The sequence below is a fragment of the Argentina silus genome (assembly GCF_951799395.1).
Source record: "Argentina silus genome assembly, chromosome: 14".
Lineage (NCBI taxonomy): Eukaryota > Metazoa > Chordata > Actinopteri > Argentiniformes > Argentinidae > Argentina > Argentina silus.
Window position 1 is genome coordinate 3594782 of NC_139668.1, and position 25388 is coordinate 3620169.

General features: G+C 44.4%; 1 protein-coding gene across 3 annotated transcripts in view; it reads right to left on the bottom strand.

The window, feature by feature from the left end:
- ext1c (exostoses (multiple) 1c) overlaps positions 1-19660 on the bottom strand; it is a 51671-nt gene extending 32011 nt beyond the window's left edge. The window contains exons 1-2 of one of the 3 annotated variants that reach the window (XM_083685296.1): positions 19570-19660; positions 11072-12424 (exon numbers count right to left, since the gene is read on the bottom strand). In XM_083685296.1, the coding sequence (XP_083541422.1) occupies positions 11072-12018 (947 nt within the window). In that variant the 5' untranslated portion in view covers positions 12019-12424; positions 19570-19660. Of the gene's footprint in view, positions 1-11071; positions 12425-18532; positions 19064-19523 lie in introns of those variants that run through there. The other 2 variants (XM_083685294.1, XM_083685295.1) reach the window with 2 other exon arrangements.
- Positions 19661-25388: the final 5728 nt, after the last annotated feature.

Sequence of the window (25388 nt, forward strand, 5' to 3'; positions counted from 1 at the left end):
GTGAGATGTACTGTACAGACATGCAAGAAACAAGGAATTCAGTGTCATTATTGTCACTTCTGCAGATTGGTTTCCTTCGAGCAGATGCAGGACAGGAGACAAGGAGAGGAAGCCAGTTTAGACTATTGAGACACACCCAAGGACTTCCTCTAGTTCTCTCTCTGTCTGCTACGGAGGGAAATTCATTACATTCCTCTGTCACTGTCCATCACTCTTTCTCTCCTGGCAGGGGCCTTATTTTTCCTTCCTATTTTGTGTTTGTGATAATTACAGCGCTGGGTCGTTCTCTCAGACTCCGCTTTCAATTTCATGTCGGGTGCTGACGTTCACTGGCTGTCAAAAGTGAGGGCGTGATTTTTCTTATGTCTGTCGTCTGGTTGGGGGTATGTTTGGGTCCCTAAAGCTCTTGGGAAAAGTACTGAGGAGAGGAGCTTGAAGAGACTCCAACTCCCTATCATAGAAGCTGACAGCTAACATTGTGTTGGGGGGGAAAGAGGGGGGGGTTACCCACAGCCAATTGCTTCCTTCTCAATGCCTTATTTCCTCATCCTGATATGAAATGACTGGTTAGATGTCCAACAGTCGGTAGTAGATGCTGCTTAGATGGAAACAATATGGTGGAAGCCAACAAACTCAATATTCATTTCCATTATCAAATACTGTCAGATGAGTTCTGATAATAATTTTACAAAAACAGCACCATAACAAAGGAAAGGATTTTAGAAGACTCAGAGTAGTCCCGGCATGATAGCCCCTGCTAAACAAGAGAAGGTCACCAAGGAGACGATTTACATTTAGCATTTCTAAATGTCACGCTTCATCCAGACCATGAACACAGTCACAGTCTCTGACACCCACAAAACACTTTCACCAACCACAAGCTTCCTGAAACAGCATTCTACCAGTCCACTTTGTTCAAGCACCACATATCTCTTTGATTATTGTATCAAAAAGCACTTTCACTATATTGGAACTGAATGTAATGTGTTTGTTGCCACCCCCTCCCCCATCCTGTTCACTGTCCTTGTCATTGTATGATGTTGTTGTTCTGTGTTTTCTTGTTGTCTTGATCAATAAAACACTTTGATCACAAAAAGAAAAATCACTTTCTACTCTTGAAAGACATTAATTGCTCTCAATAACTTCAAATGCCTTGTGAAAATTAGGGATTGGAATTTGAGACTTCAAGTTTCACCTGGAGCTTTTGTTTATTGGGAGTTGTTTGTGTTTGAGGTTGGATAATATGGCTGTCATTTTCTTTCAAGTCTGTACATACAGTGTACTGTCATATACTTCTGCCATACACTTTAGTTTAAGCTTTTTACTGAATGATGGTTGGAAATTCAAATAACGGCTAGATTCACTGAACACTCAAAAACATACACATTTAGCTTTTTTGGGGGGTGAAACGTAAACAGTGCCATATTCAACCTGGATATTTTTTAAATGTGTCTTTTTCTTTGTCACTTTTACAAAATAGGTGCAGCATTTCTACTAGTGCAAAAGTTGAATAAATCGGACTCTGACTATTAGCACCACCACGTGTTTATTCAGCCAAAATCAAATAAAAACATGGTCATGGACAAGGTCATTTTTAAATCATTTCTATATTATTCTCGCCTACATATGCGGTACAGGTGAACATGCTTAGCATGTCAAACTGAGCAAGCCCTTGGAAGGTTAGTACCACAATTAGTACACATTAGTACTAAATGTTAGTACACATTTGGTTGACTGTGCCTCCTGGTCTGCACTCCTACAGTACATTTGAGGAATAAGGTTAAACAGGGTCTCCTCTCCAGTTGAGAGAGCACTGAGAGTCGGGAGCATTGAGGAGAAACATCAGTCAGCACAGAGCAGACACTTAGACAGGGGATTTAAAGATTGGTCGAATAAGCAGCATTTTCCCAGCATGGATCAATGTTGCATTATTGTTGCATTACTGAGTTAAGAGTATGGCAGCTCACTCTGTTTCAAACACACTTCCTTCTTTCGCTTTCAAATGTGCACACACGCACACGCACACGCACGTACGCACGCACGCGGCACACAGACGCACACGCACACGCACACGCAAACTCTCTCTCTCTCTCATATCTCTCATCTCTCCCATCTCTGTCTGACAGACAGGCGTTCCAGATAAGAGAGGACCAGGCTGGCAAGCTTACATCCAATCACAGGCGAGATGAACCACTCCCACTCAGAGTTAATGAAGTTCATTTTGAGGCAACACACAGCCAACAGCCCTACTATATTTATACGTTATCACTAAGACTGCATCTCCAATAACCCATCTGTGGTATTTCACAATGAAATTCTTACCGAGTCTACAGTAGATGATACAACTGTGTGATCGTTCCTGTGAAGCTAAACGCTACGGGCTAAAACAGTGGGACAGAGGCCTGCGATCGACTGATATCAAAATCAAGCCAGGAAGCTATCTGTGCTGCATGAACAACATTATCTCCATACCACTCTGCTGCAATCAGTGGTAAACTGATAGGCATAATGTTAAGGGAAAAAAATACAGCAGGCATGTTATTGAATCCATCCTGCAGGCCCAGAGTAGAGTAGAGATGCCATTCCGGGGAGGGTTTCTCTGTAGATCAGAGGGGTTATTGGATGTATGGATTCTCTCCAGTTCATTCCTCTCTAGGGCACGGTGGAGCTAGTGAATGAATATAGATTCATTCTGCTGACCAAGGGAGTCTGGTCTGCCAGCCTAGACTCCATAAGGGCCGGTGAGTGGGACAGTGTGTGTGTGTGTGTGTGTGTGTGTGTGTGTGTGTGTGTGTGTGTGTGTGTGTGTTTACAAGCTTGCCTGGTTGTGAGTGTGTGTGTGTGTGTGTGTGTTTGTGCAGCCGATTCTTTGAATGATTCTGGCCCTTTTAACCCCCTCCCTCCCTCCAGCTGAATTGGTGTCAGACTGAGAGCAATGGATTTGTTACTGAAGAGGAAGAAAGGCTCGTTATAGGCCGTAAGGTCATAGGGTGGTACAGCAGGTTGGATGGTGGATACGATGTAGTTGAAGAAATGGTTATGACTGAGTTTGATCAGTATACAATGAAGGTCAGGTATTTGATAAGGTATAGTCTCAGTAGACAAGGTTAAGTGTGAGGGTTAGAGAGCACTGATTGAAGTAATCCATAGGTATACTGTATAGGGGCAATGTAAAAGCATAGTATGTACTGTACCGTGAAGGGCTACTAATAACATGTAATGGTAATGAGCAGAGTGCAGTTTTTAGACCGCACTATTGGGAGTTCAGGGAGCTCTCTCTCATAAAGTATGTGTTCAGGTGTGAGACGAGGGACTTACACAAAACGAGCCTCCCTCGGCATTAAATAAGAGTTCGCCAGTGGAACTCATGACTAATTCATAATGTCCAGTCCGTTCTTCTTTTATATTATATAGTATAAGGGCCTTATCTGAGCTAAGGCCACACAGGCCACACCCTTCAGTACAGCTACCTGATGTGAGCCAAGGCCATTGTCTACGTTTGGCACACAAGACCACACCCTTCAATACAGCTACAGTGCTGATACCGTATATGCAGAGTACCAATCAATCAAACTGTATTTATATAGTACATTTCCGACATAAATGCAATGCGCTTCACACAAAGATGAAAAAAAGATATTTAAAAAGCAGCAATGAAACAGTTTTCAAGCCATGTAAGCATCATCATCAAGGTTATTAAATTGCATCAAGTTCAAAAGGTGCAAGAGCAATAATCTAGGAAACGTAGAGATAGATGGTTTTGGTAAGGGTAATGGGTAAGGAAGGGGTTAACTGACACTGGTCATCAAAGGTTAGGGCAATTTCAATGACAAGTTTCATGTGAATTGAGCAAAGTGACCTGTTTTTGGGACTGTTTTAATTGGAGGTTTGAGTAGCGTGCGCCTTTCAATCACTTTTAGACGAATAGCTTAGCTGTTCACAATTTTGTTTGAGACAATGTGTGGTGAGCGTGTGTAGCGAATTTTAAGTGAATCAGACTTACATTTCACGAGAAGGTTTTTTTTTTCAAAATCCATAATCGCAGAAGTAATGGGTCTTGAGGCAAATGTGTTCCTTGTAAGGAGAGGGACCAGTATACCAAATGTCCTAACTGTAACTCAAACAGGGTGGCAGGGCTGAGCCTTAGTTTTTTTGGGGGGGGTTATTACAGCATCACTGAATTCCTATTGAAGAATTTTCTATTGAATTCCAGTAATTACAATTGGATTTCTGTCCATTTAGACTTGAACCCCTAAAGAACAAGAATTCCTATATTCCTTGAACCCCATATATGAATAATTCCTATAGTTACAACCCATTTTAATAATAATAATAATAAGAAGAAGAAGAAGAAGAAGAAGAAGAAGAAGAACTCCTTGAATTACAATAGGGTTTCAGCACTTTGTGCTTGAACCTCTAATACAAACCCCAACAATTACAATAGGGTTTCAGCTTTTCAGGCTTAAACCCCTAGTAACAACACCTTAAAAGCAAGATTAAAAACATGTTTTGAGCATTCTTTTAAAAATGTCCATAGTTTCTGCTGCCCTCAGTAGGCCTACATCAAGTGCTGAAGGGCAGAATGGCATAGCCAAACGGTAGGTATTAACTCTACCCTGGTCAAATGGGGCAAGTACATTCAGTTGTGATATTAAATTATAAAAGAGTTTGAAAATTAAACACAGCTGGAGGTCCAATCCAACCTCTTACAATTCCAATTTAACCCTAATACCATACTGTATGTTAATGATGGGGAGATGACGGGGGGGAAATATGAAACCTTCAAACTGTATAATGGGATTACCATGAACTGTCAATCACTGACTAAAGACACCCAATGGGAGTGAAATTTGTCTTGAAAAAGGTCAACGTTTCCCAAAAAAACTATTGTTATTACTTGCTATTGTTATGTACCTACTTACCCTAACTTCTACTTTACGTATATAAGGAAATTCATTAGCATATAAGGAAATTCATTGGGGCTCATCTTATTTGTCATATCTTTTTTTAAGATAAGGCATGTCTCACAATAGGTGGGCTGACTGAAGGAAATCATTAATATTTGCTCTAATTTCCCTCAGTTCCCAGATCATTACTCTACAATCTTCCCACGCTATACAGTTGTGGGTTGAAAGGATCAAGTGGAGGCTATCAAAACGGGTAAACAAGTGGAGAACAGAAGGTAATGAGAGGGGCTTATGCATCTTAACAGTAGAAGGCAAGAGTCCCTCTCTCTATCTCTCCTCTCTCCTATATTGTCAAAGGCTTTCTGCTCCAGTTGGCCAGGACAAAAGCCAGCGAGGACACTAGGGGCTTTTCCCGCTATGATCGCTGTTGCGATGGCCGTGCTGGATAAAGGGCCCGATTAGGCTTCTGAATGGAGCCCCATTAAGAGGGATATCCACACTAGTGAGCCAGAGGCCGGCGTGGGCCCCGGGGCCAAACGGCTCTGCCTCAGAAACGTGATAGGCACCTGCCAGCAGAGTCTCCCACTTAATATACAAAGATGGGGGGTGTGTGTGGGGGTGGGGGGGGGCACTCAAGAAAGAACAAAAATGGGTTGTCCTTATCTAACACTTTGCCAAGTGCTCAAAGTGCTTGATATTGTAAAGGGAAAACTCATCTCATCTCAAGTGTAAACTGCCACTGACTTGTTGGCTCCCCATCACCATTTAAAGTATTATCTTCTTTATGTTTATACAAAGTAGTTCACTTGTGAAGCCAGATTCTTGTGAACCCATTTGTGACATTACTGGAGAACTAATGAACCCTGTGAATGTCAGCACCATGATGGCAGACTTCTTAGTCAACAATAACTGAGTGTATTAAGGTCTCTCAAACAAGCATGACCGTCTGGCAACAAAACTGTCTTTCTATCAGCTGACAGATAGGGGGCAGTAGAGAGGTTACTGTCACCCTACGCCGATGGATAACATGAAACCCAATTTCACTCTCAGGGGGCGAGACCTTCCCTCTCATAACTATAGCCTGACCGATACTAGATTTTTGGGTCCGATACCGATGACGATTTTTGCGGTGCAAAATAACCGATATCAGCTGAATTGTTTTACAGAATTCCTTTTTACCACCGTTTTCACAAGAAAACAGCAAAGAATATGCTCTTAATGCTGATAAGGCAGAAATCTGTATCTCAATAATGACCTGAAATTATGTCCATTGATAAATCGAGCAACATTTATTTATTTTATGTCCACGGTTACTTGTACAATGCCAAATGAGAATTTCACATGTTCCGTGCACTGCATATTGATATTCGTGATTTGCTTTTCAATCATCCACTGAATTGGATTTTCAAATACACGTTTCATGTGAATTAAACAGAGTGAGCTGTATTTGGAACTGTTTTGATAGATTGTGTGTCATTTGCCTGCTTGTGCAAGGTGTGTGTCCATGTACACATGCAGGAGATAATGCATGAGAGTGGAAGTATGTTTGTATGTGTGTATGTGTGTGGGGGGGGGGGGGATCATATGACAGTGTGGGAGGACAGAAAGGCTTACAGAGGGAGAGGGAGACTGGGAAAGAAAAGAAAAGAAAAAAGGCATGTGACAGTGTGGGAGAAGGGAGTGTTGTGTAGGGAGAGGAAGACAAAAAAGAGGGAAATGGGATATGGATGGAAGGGCTGGAAGATGTTTAAGGCTTGGTCTCATTCTAAACAGAGACACAAGCAGAGGAGTTTGCTCTGGACTGAACACCAGCCACACAGGCTGCATGCTCTCTTGGGCTACAATTTCACAGGCCCTAATTACAGTGTGGTGAAGCTGTTCTGATTGGGCCTGCCAACATCCAAACACACAATCATACACACACACACACACATACACACACACACACACACACACACACACACACACACACACACACACACACACACACACACACACACACACACACTTACAGTAAGAACTATAACTATAGTACAAATCAGGACATGAGGCCACTTATTTTGTGATCTTGCATGCAATTCATGTTCAAGTTCCAGTATTTATAAAAAATAACACAATTGTGTGGCCTGAGGTGGTCCAGTGGTCTAACAACCACTGCCTAAAGTGCACACATATTCCCCTGTCAGCATGGGTTCGAATCTGGCCCATGCCCTGCTTTCATACCCTCTCCTCCTGTCTTTCTCTACTGTCTCTGTCCAATAATAAAAAAAATAAACAAAAACTGAAAAAATATGCGAGTGGGACTGCCCTACTCCAAAAAAAACTACTTAAAAAATGAAATAACACAATTGTATTCACAGTATATTGCATAAGGTACATAATACAAGCAGTATTTCTCAACATTTTCCTCTCCTGCTATATCTATTGTATAATATTACTGTATTCCTTACTGTATACACACAGTACATCCATTGGAAATAATATTTGGCAGTAAGGAACTGATCATGGGAACCATTTAAGTTTCAGGACACACAAACACACACACACACACACACACACCACCCCTTACTTCACCAAGAGCGCTTAAGCGAACTAAAATATAGTCTTTGTGTGTGTGTGTATGTGTGTGTGTGTATCCTGAAACTGCTTGCCCTATTTCCACTCCTCTCTTTTCACACACTCATTTACATTCACTGTACAATGCAGGTTTTTCTTTCCTTTCTAAGAGAACCCTCTAAAGTGAGTGAAACTAGGCCATTAGGCTGCAGTAAAGCCTTGTCTGAAGTATCCCCTCTCTCCCTCTCTTTCTTTCTGTCGCCCTAGCATCCTCCCTCTCGCCCCCTCTTTCTCTCCCTGTCCACTCCTAGCCTGTAGACCCCATCTCCCCACCTTTCTTTCTTCTTGCTCTCTATTTCCTGACTTGTTTCCTCCTTTCCCTCCCCCCTCTGACCCCGCACCCCCCCCACCCCAACCCACCACACAAACCTAACCCCAACCCCCAACCCCCCCCCCCCCCACACACACACACTAAGTCTTCCTGGGTTAATCTGCTGGTGTACCAGATGCAGGCACTCATTAACCTGGAAACACCTACTACTAAGAGCCTTCCTGAGCCTGCAGCCAGACAGGACAGGAAGAAAGGAGGAGGGAGGACAAGAGAGCAGGAGAGGGAGGACAAGAGAGCAGGGGAGCAATCCTGCCAGGGGATTGTGAAGCCGGCTATACCATGTGGCCATGGGGAGAACTGGTGCCAAAAAGCAATGTTTCCCCACTGAAACCCATGTTACATGTGTCCTCTATCTGGCAAAATAAGACTGCGATTTCCGTTTGTTACTGACTGCACCTACATTGGTGCCACCAATCAGATGTCACCATTAACGCCATGGCGGCTCCCATAAACACCATTTCCTGGCTTCACTTCACTTTCATTTTCAATCCCGTACCTCATAGGAAATCCGGTTATGGTTAGGTGCATCTAGTACTAATATAGAGTCATATAGCTGGATATGGGAGGGTGGGTGTAAGCAAGCTTACCTCATTTTGGGAAACCTTGCCTTATGTACAGTTTGTCAAGCTTCGCTTTAATTTATTCTGACTCTGCAGTGGTGCTCATGGTTCTCATATTTTCCCCAGTAATCCCCTCTCCCCAGGCTGTGAAAGCTGGATGGAGGTCAATGTAACCCACATACCACAACCCCCCACCCCTTCACACCTCATCTTCTGAGGCCCACCCCCACAATCCCCCTTTGCCCTCCTCACACAGCCCCCGGCCTCCCTGATGTCTGAGAAGCAGGTGTTTGGAATAAATTAGCTTATTTATACGGTGTTGAGTGGGACTCATCTCCATCCCCACACCACTGACCCAATGTAAACAACCCAAAGGTACTGTAGATAGCCCTGATCAGATTATAACTGCCATTACTGTGCAGAACCAGGGCCCTCCACTCCATTCCCCTTCCAGAGGTATCAGAGAAGTCATATTCTATTCTCATCCGGTGGGTTCGACACTATTCCAGAGACAGCTCAGCCTACTGTAGCCTCATCCTCTCCCTCACTGCAATTCCTCTCTTAAAGCGGAATTTTACTCTGTAATCCAGTGGATTTGTTATTTTCATTATTCAATAGTAGACACACACACAAAAAAGCATTTCAAAACGTTCTCTGAGTCAAGATATCTGGCTTTGAATGCCTGATCAGTCCTGATGTTCCAAATTGCCCATTTGAGTCAATTCCTACAACTCCCAAGATTCTCCTGTCCTTCCCATGCGAGATCCTTCTCTTGGACAGATCGAGAGCTAGTCTGTGCGGCTCTCTAGGAATCGCTGGCGTAGTAGAGCAGAGTCAGAGTGCAAAAACTCTCGCCTGACATATTTTACCGCGGTATGAGAGTTTTTTAGGAAGAAAACACAAACCTCGCCTTTCGATAGCTATGATGCTGCTGCACACTAAATGGTGATAGTTCGAGACAATACGCATTGTGGATTGACCAGAAGTACACATGAAAATGGATTTGGGTTAAACTTCCCTTTTAACTTCCCCACTCTTTGCCATCTTTATATCATACGGCCTCTCTACACTGCATGGGTAGGCACACTCTCTGGTCAATCAGGTAGGTTTTCAGCACTAATTCTAACTTGAAATACACACGGCAGCTCTGACTTCTATTAGCTGCTAAACTTTAGAGCACATACTATATTGACTTCTTGGTGTTTTGGACATTGAGGGCCCCAATTTGCTTCCGCTAAAAAGCCCTGCGCAACACTTTTAGTGGCCACGGCCTCTAAGTTGGTCATTTCGTTCAGCAAACCTTCAGATAGCATCGAGGCGGAGGGCAGGTCTCCAGCAATGAGTGGGTGGGAATAATTGAATACGATATAAAGATGTCCATTGTCCTCGCCAATCAGGATTTCACTGCAAATGTTGGAATAAATCATCATTTATTCATTCATTCATGCAGACCTTTTTGTTTCCTCTCTGTAAATGCTGTTGGGACTGTATGGTTATTATTACAGTAACCTATTGTCGGCCTAGGGTCACTTGCAATAGTGGATAATATTCAAAGTAAAACAAAATACATTGTTGGATCGTGTCATTGTGTAGCGTATTGTTTGAACCTGTTAAGACAGCGATGAGCACGGTTCCAATGATTAGTGTGGGCGATCATGGAGTGTGGGGCGTGGACTTACATAGGCCTATTGTATGCTATATGATTTCCCTTTCCCAATATTGCGAAAAATGCAAAGGTTTGAGCAAACATATTCAAAACCGAACCTAGCTCCAGAGCCATCACCGGGTCTCGAACCTACAATCCCCTGATCTTGGGGCAAGGTATTAACCGCTGAGCCACGACTCCTTTGCATTTTTCGCAATTTTCCCAATAGATTGAATACGAGAAACTTTCAGCATTATTCTAACAATCATCTTTGATTACATACCTTATAAAAGATGTGCATGGTTCCATGATTTAATTAGCATAGAGAGCGGAGGCGATCGATGTATGCAACATTGGTCATTCAATGTTTTACGTAATACATTGTACAGAATTTCATAATGCAAGAATATACACTAGGCCTACTTCCATTTTGTAGAGGATGATGAGGGATTATCCCTGACAACTGCTGTGCCCATTATGATAAGTGGCTATTTTCAGCTATTGGCAATTACTGAACATGGAATGGATAATTGTCCCGCTCCCCTTGCCAACTCCACTCCAATTTACTGCTTCGCCTACATTGGTACAAAGTTTGTGTTGGTCGTGGGAGATGCACTTTGTGACACCAAATGACCAAAAACGGTCTTCGCACATGGTTTTAGTGATGCGCAGCGCACTTGTGTGGAAGCAAATTGGGGCTCTATGTCTGTAGTGTGACTCTACATCATGATCTTACATAAGCAGGACCATACACTGTAAATAGAATATAACCCAACAGTCGATCTGCTTAACAAGACAACTTAAGACAAATCTCCCATTGGCATCACATGGGGAGAAAATCAATCTCATAAAAGTACAACATATAAGAAGCCGAATAAAACATTGTGCACATATGAAAATAAATCAGTAAAAGTACAAGCCCACAGTGTATTCCTGATAAAACAGAAAATATGACTGTTTGACATCACCCAAAACCCCCCCCCGAAGACCCTGTGACTTAATTGTAACTTACCTTTCATACTCCAGGTTGTCATGGTCACAGCGTGCATCTTTATGCTTCTCCCAATCCTTCCCGTGACGGCACGTCGTGAGGGACACAATGTCTTTCCCGTTGTGGATGTGATGCAAGGCGTTTCGGGTGTCAGAGCCGATGCCCGTTAAATAACGCTTCCCCTTGAACATCAACAGGTACTTCCTATGAGGGGGCACTGTGTTCCGTACCAGCCACCCCCTCTCTCCACCCTTCTGGGGGTGCTCTTTGGAGAATAGGGGGATGGAGACATCGAAACCTGGGCGGAAGTGTTCTGTATTGAGGCTAGCTTTAGCAAGGATGGCCTGGCCAATGTTAAAGCCCAGGTCTTCAGTATAGTTGGGCCAGGTGCCCGAGTACAGGTTGAAGATGAGGTGGTTGCGGCCCTCGTTCCAGAGCGGGTAACCACGAATACGTTCGTCCAAATTTGGAACAAACTGTCCCGAGAGCTGGTCACGGTCCAGAGTGTCGATACCCAACACAAACAAACACGCCTCGTGAGGGTCTGTGGTGTAATACCGTGACTCGCCGATAGAGGTCAATATCTTACGATAACTCTCCGAAACGTGCTCTCCCTTCTCCGACGGGTAAACGTACACGCGGAAGCCGTCCCGTCCTCGACGCCGACAGCGCGAGAAGTCGAAGCAGGTCTCCATTCGACAGCGGCTGTCCTTGTAGATGCCCGTCCAGGCCTGGCGGCGCTGGCGAGGGGACTCTCCCATGGCCGGGCCCATCTGGAGCTCCGTGAGATGGGCATAGGCCGGCAGCAGCGCCCGGTCGGTCCAGTCTGGCCAGGGGCGCACCACCTCCCCCCGCTGGCGCGTCAGCAACCTGAGCAGACGCACCTGGACCCCGCCGCCCAGGTAGAACAGCAGCAGCCAGCAGCACGCGCACAAGCCCAGCAGGACATACTTCTTCCGTGCCTGCATGGGGCCCTTTGTGTCACTTTGACTTTCCCTCTATTGCTCTCGCTTTTCCTCTCTCTACCCCTCAGCTCTCAGCCTCACAGGGGTGGATGGTTGAATCGAAGGTCTAACAAGGGGGGTCCAGTATAGAACAGTGTGGTAACTTGGACATTACTGCCTCCAAGTCTGATCCAGTCCGGTTTCCCATTGAGGACAAATTAAGGGACGCCGAGTGCTCGCTCTCTCTCTTTCTCTCCCGTTTCGCTCTCGTTCTTTCCTTCTGCGCTCTCTCAGATTTGTGCCCTAGCCTGCCTCTGTGGCGTGCGTATGCGTTCCCTCTGCTGACCGACGCTGAGAATGATGAAGGGCGATTCCTCCTCTCTCTCAAGCCCTCTCCGCTTCATGGCGCCCGCTGTCTCCAACGTCTCTCCTGGGGAGATAAACAAACACGATCACAGCTCAGTACACAACCTCACAAGAACTCCGTAGCGCAGCACCATGTACACAGAAATACGCAAGTCATAACACTGTCTTAAGTGATACAGCAACACACCCTTATATAATATACTCAGCATAGGCATATACCCTTATACTGTACCAGCACCCTGATGTCACAAAACATACACAATCTTCATACAACACACGGAACACTTAACACAGCTGAGGAAAATTTCACACACGCAACTGTGTAGTACTGTAAAACCTCTCTTCTGATAAAAAAATCCTGGTAAAAAAACATATTACTACATGAAAGCTCTCTCAACTCACCTAGTGCACTTGCAGACACTCAGCTCTGACAGGACACACATACTGTATTATAAAACTACCTAAAACGTTCGCCTATCTCTGCATTCTGTATTTAAAAATGATAAATGTAGTTTGAAGGTCTAGTCTGGATATGCTATTGAAGTCCACTCCTGGAACAATGTTTTGATTTAGTATGCTAAACATGAACCAGGCGCAGATATTATTATGCACTTCAAGCTCCAGTTGAACATTGTCAGACACAGTTGAGATGCAGTGGAGGAGAAAATAGGGGGCTGATCAACGACTGAAATGGAGATTTGGAAAGTAAGGAAAAACAGAGCCACTTTATGGTTGTGCAATGTTCGTTAACCTTGAGAGAGAGGGGCTTTTTGTTGTATTTGAAAACATGCAACGGTTTTCAACCCGGAATGTTTGCCAACGTTCCCCCATAACTCCCAAATGTGCATGTCTCGGTGTGTGTGTGTGTGTGTGTGTGTGTGTGTGTGTGTGTGTGTGTGTGTGTGTGTGTGTGTGTGTGTGTGTAGAACACCTCACAGAGAAGGGCAGTGTTCCTCCTGCCAGCCGCCACACAAAGGCAGCTTTCAGGTCTCACCTGCCATCCCGCACTTTCTCTTTTCCTCTCTCCCTCTACCTCTCCCTCACATTCCTCTACCTTTTCCATCCATACAGAATTGATGCCCAAGGTCTCCCTTCCTGTTACCAAACATCAGACATCAGGTGATCTTGATCAACAATGCATTGTCTTTTCAACAGAGAACTGTGATACTGGATGACCTTTGAATTGGGAGTGTGTATGTATGTATGAGTGTACGCCCAGAGTATAAGTGGTGTGTGTGTGTGCATGCAAGTGCTTGTCATTCCTTTTACAGTGTGTTTGTGTGTGTGTGTGTGTGTGTGTGTGTGTGTGTGTGTGTGTGTGTGAGCCCAGTAGTGGCAGATAGTGATACGTATGCTATAACCTTGTCCCCAGTCTATTGAGCACGGCACATATAAGCCTGGAATAACAACTCAAACCTGGCCTTTGTGGGAGTGAACTTTTTAGTGAATCACACAACTGCGAGGCATGGCTACAAATCTGAAATGTGGGGTGTGCAAGCACTGGGGGGAGGTGCTGTGGGAGATGATTGATGGAAGGTAAAGCAAATGGCTATGCGTCTATAGAGTTTTTCCAGATCGTTGTACTGGGTAAATGAAGGCCATGTTTGACGTATTGGTCCACCAGACCTTCCGAGCATTGGGTTTAAGTGTCTGGGAACAAGATCACTTAGGCTATAGAGAGTCTGATTGTTGGCTTTTGGCACAGCAAGACTATTCTCTCACTGCACCATGAGTGGCAAGCAGACAAAGTTGTCAGGAAACAGACACTGGGGATCCAATTACATATTCCTTATCAATAATTCACTGGCTCCTTTAGTTAAGACATTGATTTTCCTTTCTTTATTTCTGCTTTATATTCCCTTCCCCTCAGCTGACGCAGAACTCAATCATCCTCAGGACACACTACAGTTAAGACATCCATCCTACCCAACAGAAAGGGCAAACTGATAATGATTATGAGAGTGGTGGTGGTGATGACACCTGTCATTATGTTGACAGTTGTGATAATGATGTATCCTGGTTTCCTTATCAAACTAACATCAAATCATTTCACCAAGACACACAAAACCTCTATATCCAACAGTGATTAATCACAGCACACCAATTAGCACCAGGAGCGCTAATGAATGGACTATAGGAATGCAACTATAGGGCGTGTCTGGGCTTAGGTTAGCTAGTAACAGCCTTAGCGATCAGTCTGACATAGAGAGCAAAGAGAGGTGGGAGTATGTGCTACTACTACGGAACAATGATGGATCGGCATTGCAGGGCAAGAAACTGGGCCACAGAGCCTGTTGAAGACCCTGAAGGGTTCAGGTCGAGGTGAAAATAGGGTTCCCTTTTCTCATGCCTTTCCTCTATTTCTTCTGTTCATCTCCTCCTTCCTTTGTTAGGTTGATCATTCTTCTAACAAGGTTGGGTGGCTATACTAGCAGCATGGTTTACATTCTGTTTCTCTCACCAATCCATTGATGTTAGTCTCGAGGGGTGGTGGTGGTGGTGGTGATATGCATCCATAAATCTTTGCCTAGCGATGAGGGGATGAAGAATGCAGTAAAACTGAGCAAATTCTTCAATGATTTCAAACATTTTATATTTATTTATTTATTTATATTTATCCAGGTTGGTTTTTCAAGAGAGACCTGGTAGCAGATGCTTTCAATCATTGTTACATTGGGCTAACATATACATGTGGTCCATACAGGAATGGACCCACACAACCCTTGTGTTTACAGCAACATGCATCTACCTACTAAGGCATTTCACCCACAAGCTCTTAAACAAGCTAAAAAAGCACATTGCACTGCATTGTTTATAGATCTCTCCAAGGCATCCAATACGGTTGACCATTACCTATTAATTCAGAGATTGTCTGAAATAGGCCTGGATCAGGCTTCATGTGGCTGGTTTGAACATTATTTAACAGACAGAACGCAGTGTGTCTTAACTGATGGTGTTAAATCAGGTTTTCTGGACATAACAAATGGTGTCCCACAAGGATTGATTCTTGGTCCGTTTTCTTTTGCTATTTACATTAACAATGTTGAATTGTAATGTAAATAAAGTAACCTGCATTTATATGCTGATGACACAGTTGTATGTGGTATTGCCCAGGCTATTTCTGAGCTACAGTCTGCATTTATTGTCCTACAGAAAGTGTTGGTTATCTCCTGAGGTTCCTCGGGTGTCTACCGAATTGGGTAAATCCGCTTTTAATTTTGGTGCACCTCACTGCTGTAACAATCTAGAGAGTACATTACAGTTGGTTGTTGTGGTGGCGCTCGGGCAATTGAACATTTTGATTGAGGACCTCCTTGTAGAAAAATGTGATCGTTTTTCCTGATTTTGTTTTATAATGTTGTAATTTTGTATGAGATATGATTAAAAACTATATGTATGCAGGGCTCCCTTGTAAAAGAGACCTTGGTCTCAATGGGACTCCATGCTAAAATAAAGGTTCAATAAAATTTTAAGACAGCCAACACAAGGAAGTACTTGTATGATCTATGCCATATCTTCATTAGCAGGACAATCCAGTCCCACTACCCTAACTTCCCCCATACCAATGTCCTGGTCTCTGGCTCGGTTTGTTGTTGGTTAACATACCGCCACCTCATCCCTCTGCCTCCTCCTTCGCCTCTGTCAGTACCCTGAGGACTGCCCCAAACGTTTGCCTGCTGTTCTGATTAGACTACAGACTCTCTAGCTGTCATTTTTCACTAGATTGAGTTTTGTTTACAGTAACCTCTACTTCAACTCAGATGCAATACAGAAAAGTATCTGGGTAGAGAAATGCATTGATTGAAAATTAAATGAACTTGGACATTCTTCTCTGACTGGAGAAGTAACTTATCTGTGCAAGGAGAGGCTGCACTATCATGTCTGAAATAATAGGTACATAAGGCAGACCATAAACTGACACTAGATCAGCATCTGACTTTGAATAATATCTCAATTCTTTCAGAGCTAGATTGGTATGCCTGATAGAGTTCCACAGAACTCTCCTGAACCACTTCTTACTGCACGGTAGAGATGAGCTGCTTTCTGCCAGCCTGTTTGGTGGGCTGTATGTGTCCACACATGTGTTTTCACTGGACTAAAGCTGGATACACATGTTAGTCCAGTCAAATGAACTGTTCCTGGAGAAAAACAAATCTTGTGGTGAGGTGAGAGGCGCAGCCGGACTAAAATTAAACCTGGACTCTGTCATTAGAGACCAGAAACCCATTCCAGCATTGCCAGGGCCTAGCTATATTGTGCCATGTGTGCATGTGGGGACCTGTGTGTTTGTGGGGACGATCTGACCAGGAATGACTGCGGTTGAGGTTTGTTTACTGTCATATCAGTCTGCAGTGACCTCGAAAAAGGCGCTTTTGAGAAAACAGAAACAGTCCCCATGGTACCTAAGCCTTAAGGGCCTATACTACTCGACTACTCGATATACTATTTTCTCTTGTCACCCACTAGTTATAGCCTTGTACATTCGAGGCAGCATACCCACACACATTTTTGATCCATCACCAAGTCTGTGATGAAATGAGTTTCTCTCCACAGTGAGCTATTGTGGAATTTTTCCATTAGTCCAACTACCTGAGGACCATAATGGCCATAAACCTAATCAAGTCCTGGTATTTTTATGAGGCCATTTCATAGATAGTTGTGTGTTTCTCTCCAATAAAACCATGTTGCCCTGCGTGGTGAGAGAAGCTCTGACACGGTTAATAAGATGTTTACCTCTAGCTGAACGCCCCGTCCTAGCCCCCCACCGCCCCCCACCGCCTTAATTTCCAAACCCATGATAATTACAACTCGGCTTGATTAATTATGTCTCAACAATATGCTGCTCTCCGACGCCACAAGGGCTAATTAACCAACGAACAAGATGGGTTGGAACAATTAGGGCTGCTAGCTGGAATGGCAGTACTACTCACAGCAGAACATGTACAGAATATACAGTAGTACACATCTGATCGTGCTCTAGGCAGAAGATGGTTTAGGACTTGTCAATCATACCAAAAGCCTAACCTTGACAACTGGGACCATATCAATAAAAACTGACCTCAGATAAGGGAACATGGGCACCTAACCGGGAATAGATTTTTAAGTTCTGACTGGAGCAACTACAATACTTAAATCCTTTTGGGGATGCCTATTTTAATCAATATTTTTAACACTTATAGAAGTGGATTTGTTATTGGTGTGCCATGCTTGCCTGTAATTCAAGTAGCAGCCTGCCCCATCATTTGCACCTTTTGTCCCATCCTTCACCAGACAAAATGAGGTCATATATTAAATGTGACATGATGCAATGAGTTTACCATGCTTGTCAGGGCAGACGTTATTTGTGTCACTTTCAATAACTTATGCAGTACTCACTTCTTTGGGTATCTCACACAAGCTATCTAGGCCAGACTGAATCTTTGGGGATATATTATCTAGCCTAATAATCTATGAATTACTTGTTTGGGATTTATTACAACAAGCACCACAGGCACATTTGGCAACAAGTAGGCACCAATTGTGCTGAAGTACCAGAGAGTGCCCATTCTTACAAAAGAAGTTCCTCGTAAATACCAACAGTAAAAACAGTACCAAACAATAAAGTGCTACCAGAATATTAATTTTGTTGCTGTGTTTGGTTTGATGAGGAGTTATATCCACAGGTAATATGACTTCAAATGTTTTCTGGGGGCTTCAGAAAATTCTGCCCCTGCAGATTGAGTTTGGCCTTAGTCTTATTGTGTCAGCTCTCAACACCATTGTATTAAGTCTATATGCCATTCTTGAATTCCATTGCTTAACAATTTGTCACAAGAATTATTCACAATAAACCAAATTGTTCTGTCATCTCACTTGAATTTGGGATGCAGGGCATTCATCTTTCAGCATCTACACTTTGAAAACAGGCTCATCCATCATAACAACAAAAATGTGTCAGGGACATTTCCAAGACACATAGTCAAAGCATTGATTTAAAAATCCATTCAAGAATATCACTCAATATCATATTAAAAAATATATATATATTAAAAAAAAACATTAGTATTCAATGTTTGTTTCTAAAGCAAAATCTACCATCAACCTTTTCTTAAACAGCCTATATTATTCTCCCTCCCTGGATAACACTTCCCTTTCAGGATATACTGTAGGTTCTCTGGTAGAATCAAGTTACCTGTTACTGACTGATATTGTGGGGAACTGGTAGGTAGTCTCATCCACTTCAAACGCAGGTATTTTAGTCCTCGTCGGCAAATCAATTGAGTTGTGTTGAAAAACAAAATCTGTCATAGCTTTCTCCACATGTTGCCGCTCCTCTACGGCAGCGGCATGTTTTGAATGAGACTGCTCGTACTGTCTGGCGGCCCGGGGGTAGTTGCCTGGTTGTAGTGGCACAGGCATCTATTTCACACTGGCGGTCCTCTCGATTTACGAGCTCTAGAACACGATTGAGTTACACGACTGATACGCGCAAACAGACGCACCGGGCGCGTTCATAAAAATAATCTCACCTTCCTCCGCCCCTCTCTATTCACCCAATTTCACCGCTCTCTCTACAAGGCGTTGCAATTTTGATGTTCGCTCTACCTGGAGGCAGATATAAACCGCACTCTTTCTCTGCTGCAGGGAAATTAATTGTGTATCTCACAACCCATTTGACTGAAATCCGATGAAAAATGGTCTGTATCCCTCTTCATGACTAGTGTCTGTCTCCCTCATGAAATCTTTCCCTTTATCTGGGCCTGTCGAGGACGTTGATGCAATCCGGTCCGAGATATACATAATGTGAAAATAAACCATATAGAGATTAAATAAACACATAAGCTCAAGCATTCAAATGCGTCACCATCTGTGCAAAGTAAGAGATAGGCTATACCATTATCCCTACAGTGACAGCGTGAGGGACGCGGGCATTGAGACTGAGTGGGCTGCTATGTTCGTCCATATGAAACATGAACATAACAGTTGTCACGATGCCCTTGGACACCAAGCATGATATCATGGACAGTATCACCACTATGATAAACACTTCTCTTCCATAGGCTATGTGATACGGATTAAACTCATTCAAGACTTATTCAATATTCAGTCATTGACGCAACATATTGAACGTCCGTACAGACATAGGCTCATAAAAACACACAGTATCTCTGGCTATACATCACCCCTGTGCTTCGCCTGCTTTCTCCCCGACCAACAGCTCGCCCTCACCGGGGGACTAACGACGTATCCGCCTCTCAGGTGATTTCCTTTTGACTCCTCGGCCAAGCATTTGCAAAACACCTAAGCAGGCATGCACAGGCTTTCCTTCGGTTTTGTAATATGTTTGTTAAATTGTACATATTTTAACATCCACAACATTCCAAAGACGACCCGCCCCCGGCGTTTGTGATTGGCTTACTCAGCTCCAAGGTATCTTCAACACCCATAGTGTGTTTAAAAAAAACACGTTTGTCTGGCCAGCGGTTCCGGGCAACTGGATGTTTTTAAACTACTGAATTTCACAGAAGGGCTTCGAACTCGGAGCAAAATGCGGAAAATGACTTTGATTCACGATAAACAATGAAGACTTAACCCGCCTATTATTAAAAGTTTGCTTGATAACTGGACACACGTACACACACAAACACACACACGCTCAATATTATTTTAGGCTCTACTACATCATCATTGTTTTACAAACTCTTCCGACAAGAAAAACAACTTTGATTTTGGGTATTATAATAAGGTAATAGTAGCCAAGGCTATATGGTCGGACATATCTACTAATATTAGTCATATTCCTCCAAATCAATGGGTAGGCCTATGTTTCCTTAGTTGAAAACACTGGGAATCTTACAGACAGTGGCTTTAATGAACATGACATCATGTAGCCTACATTTAATTGTAGCCTTCCCATGAGGAGACAGCCTCCTCTGAACTGTGATGAGAGGCCGATGAAGAATTTCTGAAAATGAATGCGTCTTTTAACAATGAACAGGATATTGTGGTCTTTGTTTCCTCCAATGCCATCTCAAAACAATGTTTCAATATCAGAGAAAGGGGGAGGTGAAAGGGAAACGCATCGTCCACGTTCATTTGCGGGACTATTCTGCCTCCATGTGTTCAAAAGGTGAATTTCCTTCTCCTCGGCTACCTCCTCGGCTTTCATCATCCCTTTTCGATATCTTCTAGATCATTTGAGCAACCGGCTGTGGATTACTGACAGCATCTGTCACTTTTTGAATGTTATTTCAGGATGATTTAACTGAAAATGGTAACAAACTAGGCAACAGTTAGGATAAAAAGGTGCATCCATGTACAGTATCCATGCGTCCAAGGTCCATCACATTATAGTAACACATTTAAGTTACATTGTATCGACAACATATTAGGTGCGTCCCAATACTACTACACTAACGCTTTTCACTGAGTACAATGGACGGATGTTGGATGTTCCCTCCAACCTACAACCATTAGGATGGCCGCAAATCAATCATTTTTACTGTCCACTAACCAGTCATTTTCATGCCTTAATATGAATGATCCAAGGAACTAACCCAATCCAGTCTAAAAAGCTAGCTATCTAATCAGATCCAGGTTTTGTTTTTGTTATCACTACAATACTACTCTTCTGTTGAATGATCTAAAAGGGAAAACAAATCGGTGTAGCGGCAGTTCAGCACAGCTGTGGTACTGGCAGCAGCAGCGAGGAAGAGGTCGTTCCGCGGGCAGGTAACTCTGGTGAGGAGCATAACGTTATTCTGAGATTCAGGGAGGAAGCAGGAGTGGGGGCGTTTAATCCAATGTAGTTGACTACTGCGATAAAGGATGTTATTATGTGAGGGTTTATGTGTCCATAACCTTGCAGTGTTATAAATGTCAGCAGTTTGGGCATGTGGCAGCAGTCATGTGGCAGCAGTCTGCACCAAAGTGCTGCAGTTGTGCTACCTTTGTAAAGCAAGGTCTTTTGTACAGGACTCTATGCAGAGCAATCGACCAGGAGTATGTGGTGGTGAGGTGTGGTTGAGAGGGGGTCGGTTAGTGGTTGTGAACTATTATAATTGGGTGTGAATTGGGTGTGCTGGAGAGGGTTGAAGGTCATGTTAGTTGTAAGGTACTGTGGTGTGGGGATTTTATTGCCCGCAGCAAACTCTGGGGTGGAGTAAGGACAGACAGAAATGGCAAGGTGATGGAGGAACTGTTGGACCGAAAAAGGGCTAGTATGTCTGAATGGTGGTCGAGGGACCAGAATAGATGTAGCCACAGGGAAGGAGTCAGCCTTGGACCTCACTCACGCATCTAGTGCGAGTGCAGGACTCTGTGAATGGGAGGTATGGAAGGAGTCAACGATAGGGAGTGATCATTATCCCATAGTGTTCACAGTTGGCCTGGGGGATGAGGTAGTGTCTGTGGAGGGAGTTGGGCATATGGGTGTTTGGTACGGCTAAGTGGGATGAGTTTTAGGAGTTCAGTGAGCAGGGGATGGCCTGAAATAGTGTAGAGAGCGATGTAGACAACGATGTGGACAGTGCTAACAACTGGAGGAAAGCAGTAGTTGTAGGGGCAGCTGGTAAAGCAGTCCCCTGGTGGACGGATGAGTGTGGGGCTGCAGTAAGGAGTAGGAACAGGGCATTCAGAGTGCTGAAAAGGACCCATAACATCCGCCATCTTATAGGGTATAAGCAGGCCCAGGCCATAGTGAGGCGAACTAGAAAAGAGGGTGTATTGATGTTATTTCTGTGACACCATTAGATGAGTGACACCAGTGGGGGATGATGTGTGGGGGATGATTAAGAGGATGAAAAGGGTCAGACGGGAGTGGGATTACCCTGTGATGGTGAGTGGGGAGGTGTCGGCTGTGACCGACGAAGAGAAGGTGGAAATGATGGAAAAGGCTTTTGTCCAAGTGCACAGCTCAGATAATCTGTCAGAGGAGGGGCAGAGAGAGAACGAGAGAGGAGCACCCTGGCGTACTGGACAGAAGGGAGGAGGTCAATGATGCCCTGTAAACCCCATTTACTATGGCAGAGAGGAAGAGAGCGATAACCAGGGGTGGATTAACTCCACCGGGAAAGAATGAGGTGTGCTATGTTATGATGGCCCATCTCAGTGGTGAGGTGCTGGGTAAGGTATTGGCCCTGTACAATAAAGTGTGGGTGGAGGGGAGGTTACCGGGCAGCTGGAAGGAAGCAGTGGTGGTGCCCATTAGGAAACCTACTAGTTATTGGACAATCGCCCTGACGTCACGTGTGTAAGGTCATGGAGCGTATGATCACTGAGAGGCTTACTTACTTCGTGGAGTGTAGGGGGTTGATGGCTTCATATCAAAGTGGGTTCAGGAAGCGGAGGGGAACAATGGATCTGTACTCTGCCTTGAATCAGAGGCGAGGAAGGCTAAAGTAAGGTGTAAAGGTGGCTGTTTTTGATGTGGAGAAAGCATATGATATGATGTGGAAGGAGGGGCTGCTTATCAAGCTTGATGTTCTGGGGGTGGGAGGTAAAGCATATAACTGGATCAAGGACTACTTGTTCGGTAGGTCTATTCAGGTGAGGATGGGGAAGTATGTCAGGCAGCTATGTACTTTTGGCTGTGCTGACCTTCATTTCTCTGGTTGAACCCAGGCCATGCCGACCACTGTAGTTCTGAAAGTAGGACCTAACGCTATTACCTGGGGGGGTGATGTGGGGCCTTTCAAAACTATTTGCACCCAGGCCCATTGTGTAGAGGTGTATAGACTGACCACTAGGCCGCCATATCAACATGTAACATGTGATTGTGTCGGATGTAAACAGCTGATCTGTCACCTCACAGACAGCTAGCACTAGTGTCCTGTCTGAACTAAGCTTGCTCCATTCAACACTAACAATAAGTCTCCATAAGCATAACCCAAGAATGTTACCCCAAACTGTTTTAACAATAAGGTAAAGTCAGCTGCAAAGCATGATGGACCATGACACTCAAAAACAACAGTGCCTATGTAGTGCCGGTGTATAACCGATGGTCATCAAAGAAGCAGCTGGTTTCGAGACACACTTTTCCTGATGTATTATAGACGGAGGCCCTCTGAGAAAAAGATCCCCATGATACTGTGAGGGCACACTCTCCCGAACGGAGGGGATAGTGTAACCCTGTGTAAGGCCCGTTAGCAGCTCCACCAAGGGAGTTTACTCTCTTGGTGTTGTAGATAGCGCGGCCGGTTTGTAAGCAGAGGGTCGTGAGTTCGATACCCATTTAGGGCAAGGTACTCTACCCTGCCGTTCGCTACAATACGTCTAAACTGTTTTGGTGGTATATTTATGGATCTAATTATAGCATATGTCTAAATACATAGATATATGCCATCATATTGTTAATATTGTTAAAATTCAATGTTCAAGTAGAGCCCTTTTGGGTCTTTTCGAAGACGCATTCTGAATGTCGACATTTGGGCCAAAAAGGCCACAGTCTGTCAAATGTTTGCTGGGTAGCCACAAAGTATGTCCCATAATGTCCCATAATCCAAAATCGTACAACCGTGCATATACTAGGTGAAATCCTAATCAAAGCATGCAATGTGCAGGATGCCGCGGATAAATAATATTTGTTTACAGCATGATACCCCTATGACCAGTGTATATTTGCCTCTGCATTGTGTTGTTTCTGATGGTAAAACATTCAAGCTTGCAACATGCAGGGCACTCTGACAAAGGCACTCTGACGAGTAGAAGGGGGCAAAGCTAGTGGTCTCATGCGCTGTACAGTTGTACATAAAAGTCATGGTCTGAACAATCTTGGGGCCATTTCTGCTTTGATTGTGGAAGTAGGGATCTCAACATGTTGCCCATGGAACCATTCTGTGCCACTATTTCCCATGGGGTGGTAAAGGGGAGGTCCGGGACTTATCGAGACCAGCCAACTCCAGAGGCTCAGCGATGAGTTCACTCTGAAAGTTCGCTCCTTGATCTCAATGGAGGTGCTGTGGGAATCCATAGACACAGAAGAAGTTGTCCCAAAGCTTCTTAGCCACCTTCTTTGGTGTCTGATCCTGACAGGGGAATGCATGTGCCGGCTGAAGTGGTCAGTAATTACTGAGACATCCACCGACTTGTTGCTGGGATTTTCAGCAGACCAGAAGTCGATACAAGTTCCAGTGGGGCAGTTGTCTTCATGCTCTCCAATGGGACTCTTGCTGCAAGCTCTGGGGTTTTGCTACTGTGACGCAACTGTGAAGTCTTGACATAGCTGCGCACATCTTTCTCCATGTCATGCCAGTAGAACCTCTAATGGACGAGAGAGAGGTGCGAACCTGCCATCTTAGCTTTCCACTATGCAGAGACTTCACATGCTTCAAAATCCACATCACACAGCCAACAGTCCTTCAGCAGCTGCTTGGGGTCAGATGAGGACTCTTGGGGAGGCTTGGGGGGACATGGGGCATCACTCTGACTCTGACACAGCCCCTGAGTGATCATGTTGCATTGTAGTCTTACTCGGCTTAGTGATGGGTTCATAACCTTCATCGGAATCCAATGATCTCCCCACATGGTTGTTATGAAAGAAAGAAAGACTGTTTATTTGCCATGCAATCAATTCACATCAATTGTTGGAATGGGTCTTTTTGCACACCCCCCCCCCCCGAGACAACACACACGCACGCACGCACTGCACACCCCCCCTCCGAGACAACACACGTGCACACCCCTCCAGGGAGAACAGAGCGCTAGGCTCTGGGCACAGGGTCAGCCAAGTCAGCGCCCCTGGAGCAATTCGGGGGTTAAGTGCCTTGCTCAAGGGCACAACGGCAGTGGTAGGGACCTGGATATGATGCCAGCAACCCTCCAGCTCACATCCAGATCCCTCCTGGAGCGGGGATCGAACCAGCAACCTTCCGATTGCTGGCCGGCCTCTTTAACCTCCAGGCTACCTGCCGCCCCTGACTCTTCCCATGAGAGCATCCCTTGGAGCTGAGCAGGCTGTGGTGGGCTCCACTATAACAGTGCTTCTTGTCTTTTGGCAACTTATCCTGTTCCTGCTTGGGAAGGAGAGTGGATGGCTTGCTTAAGCCTCA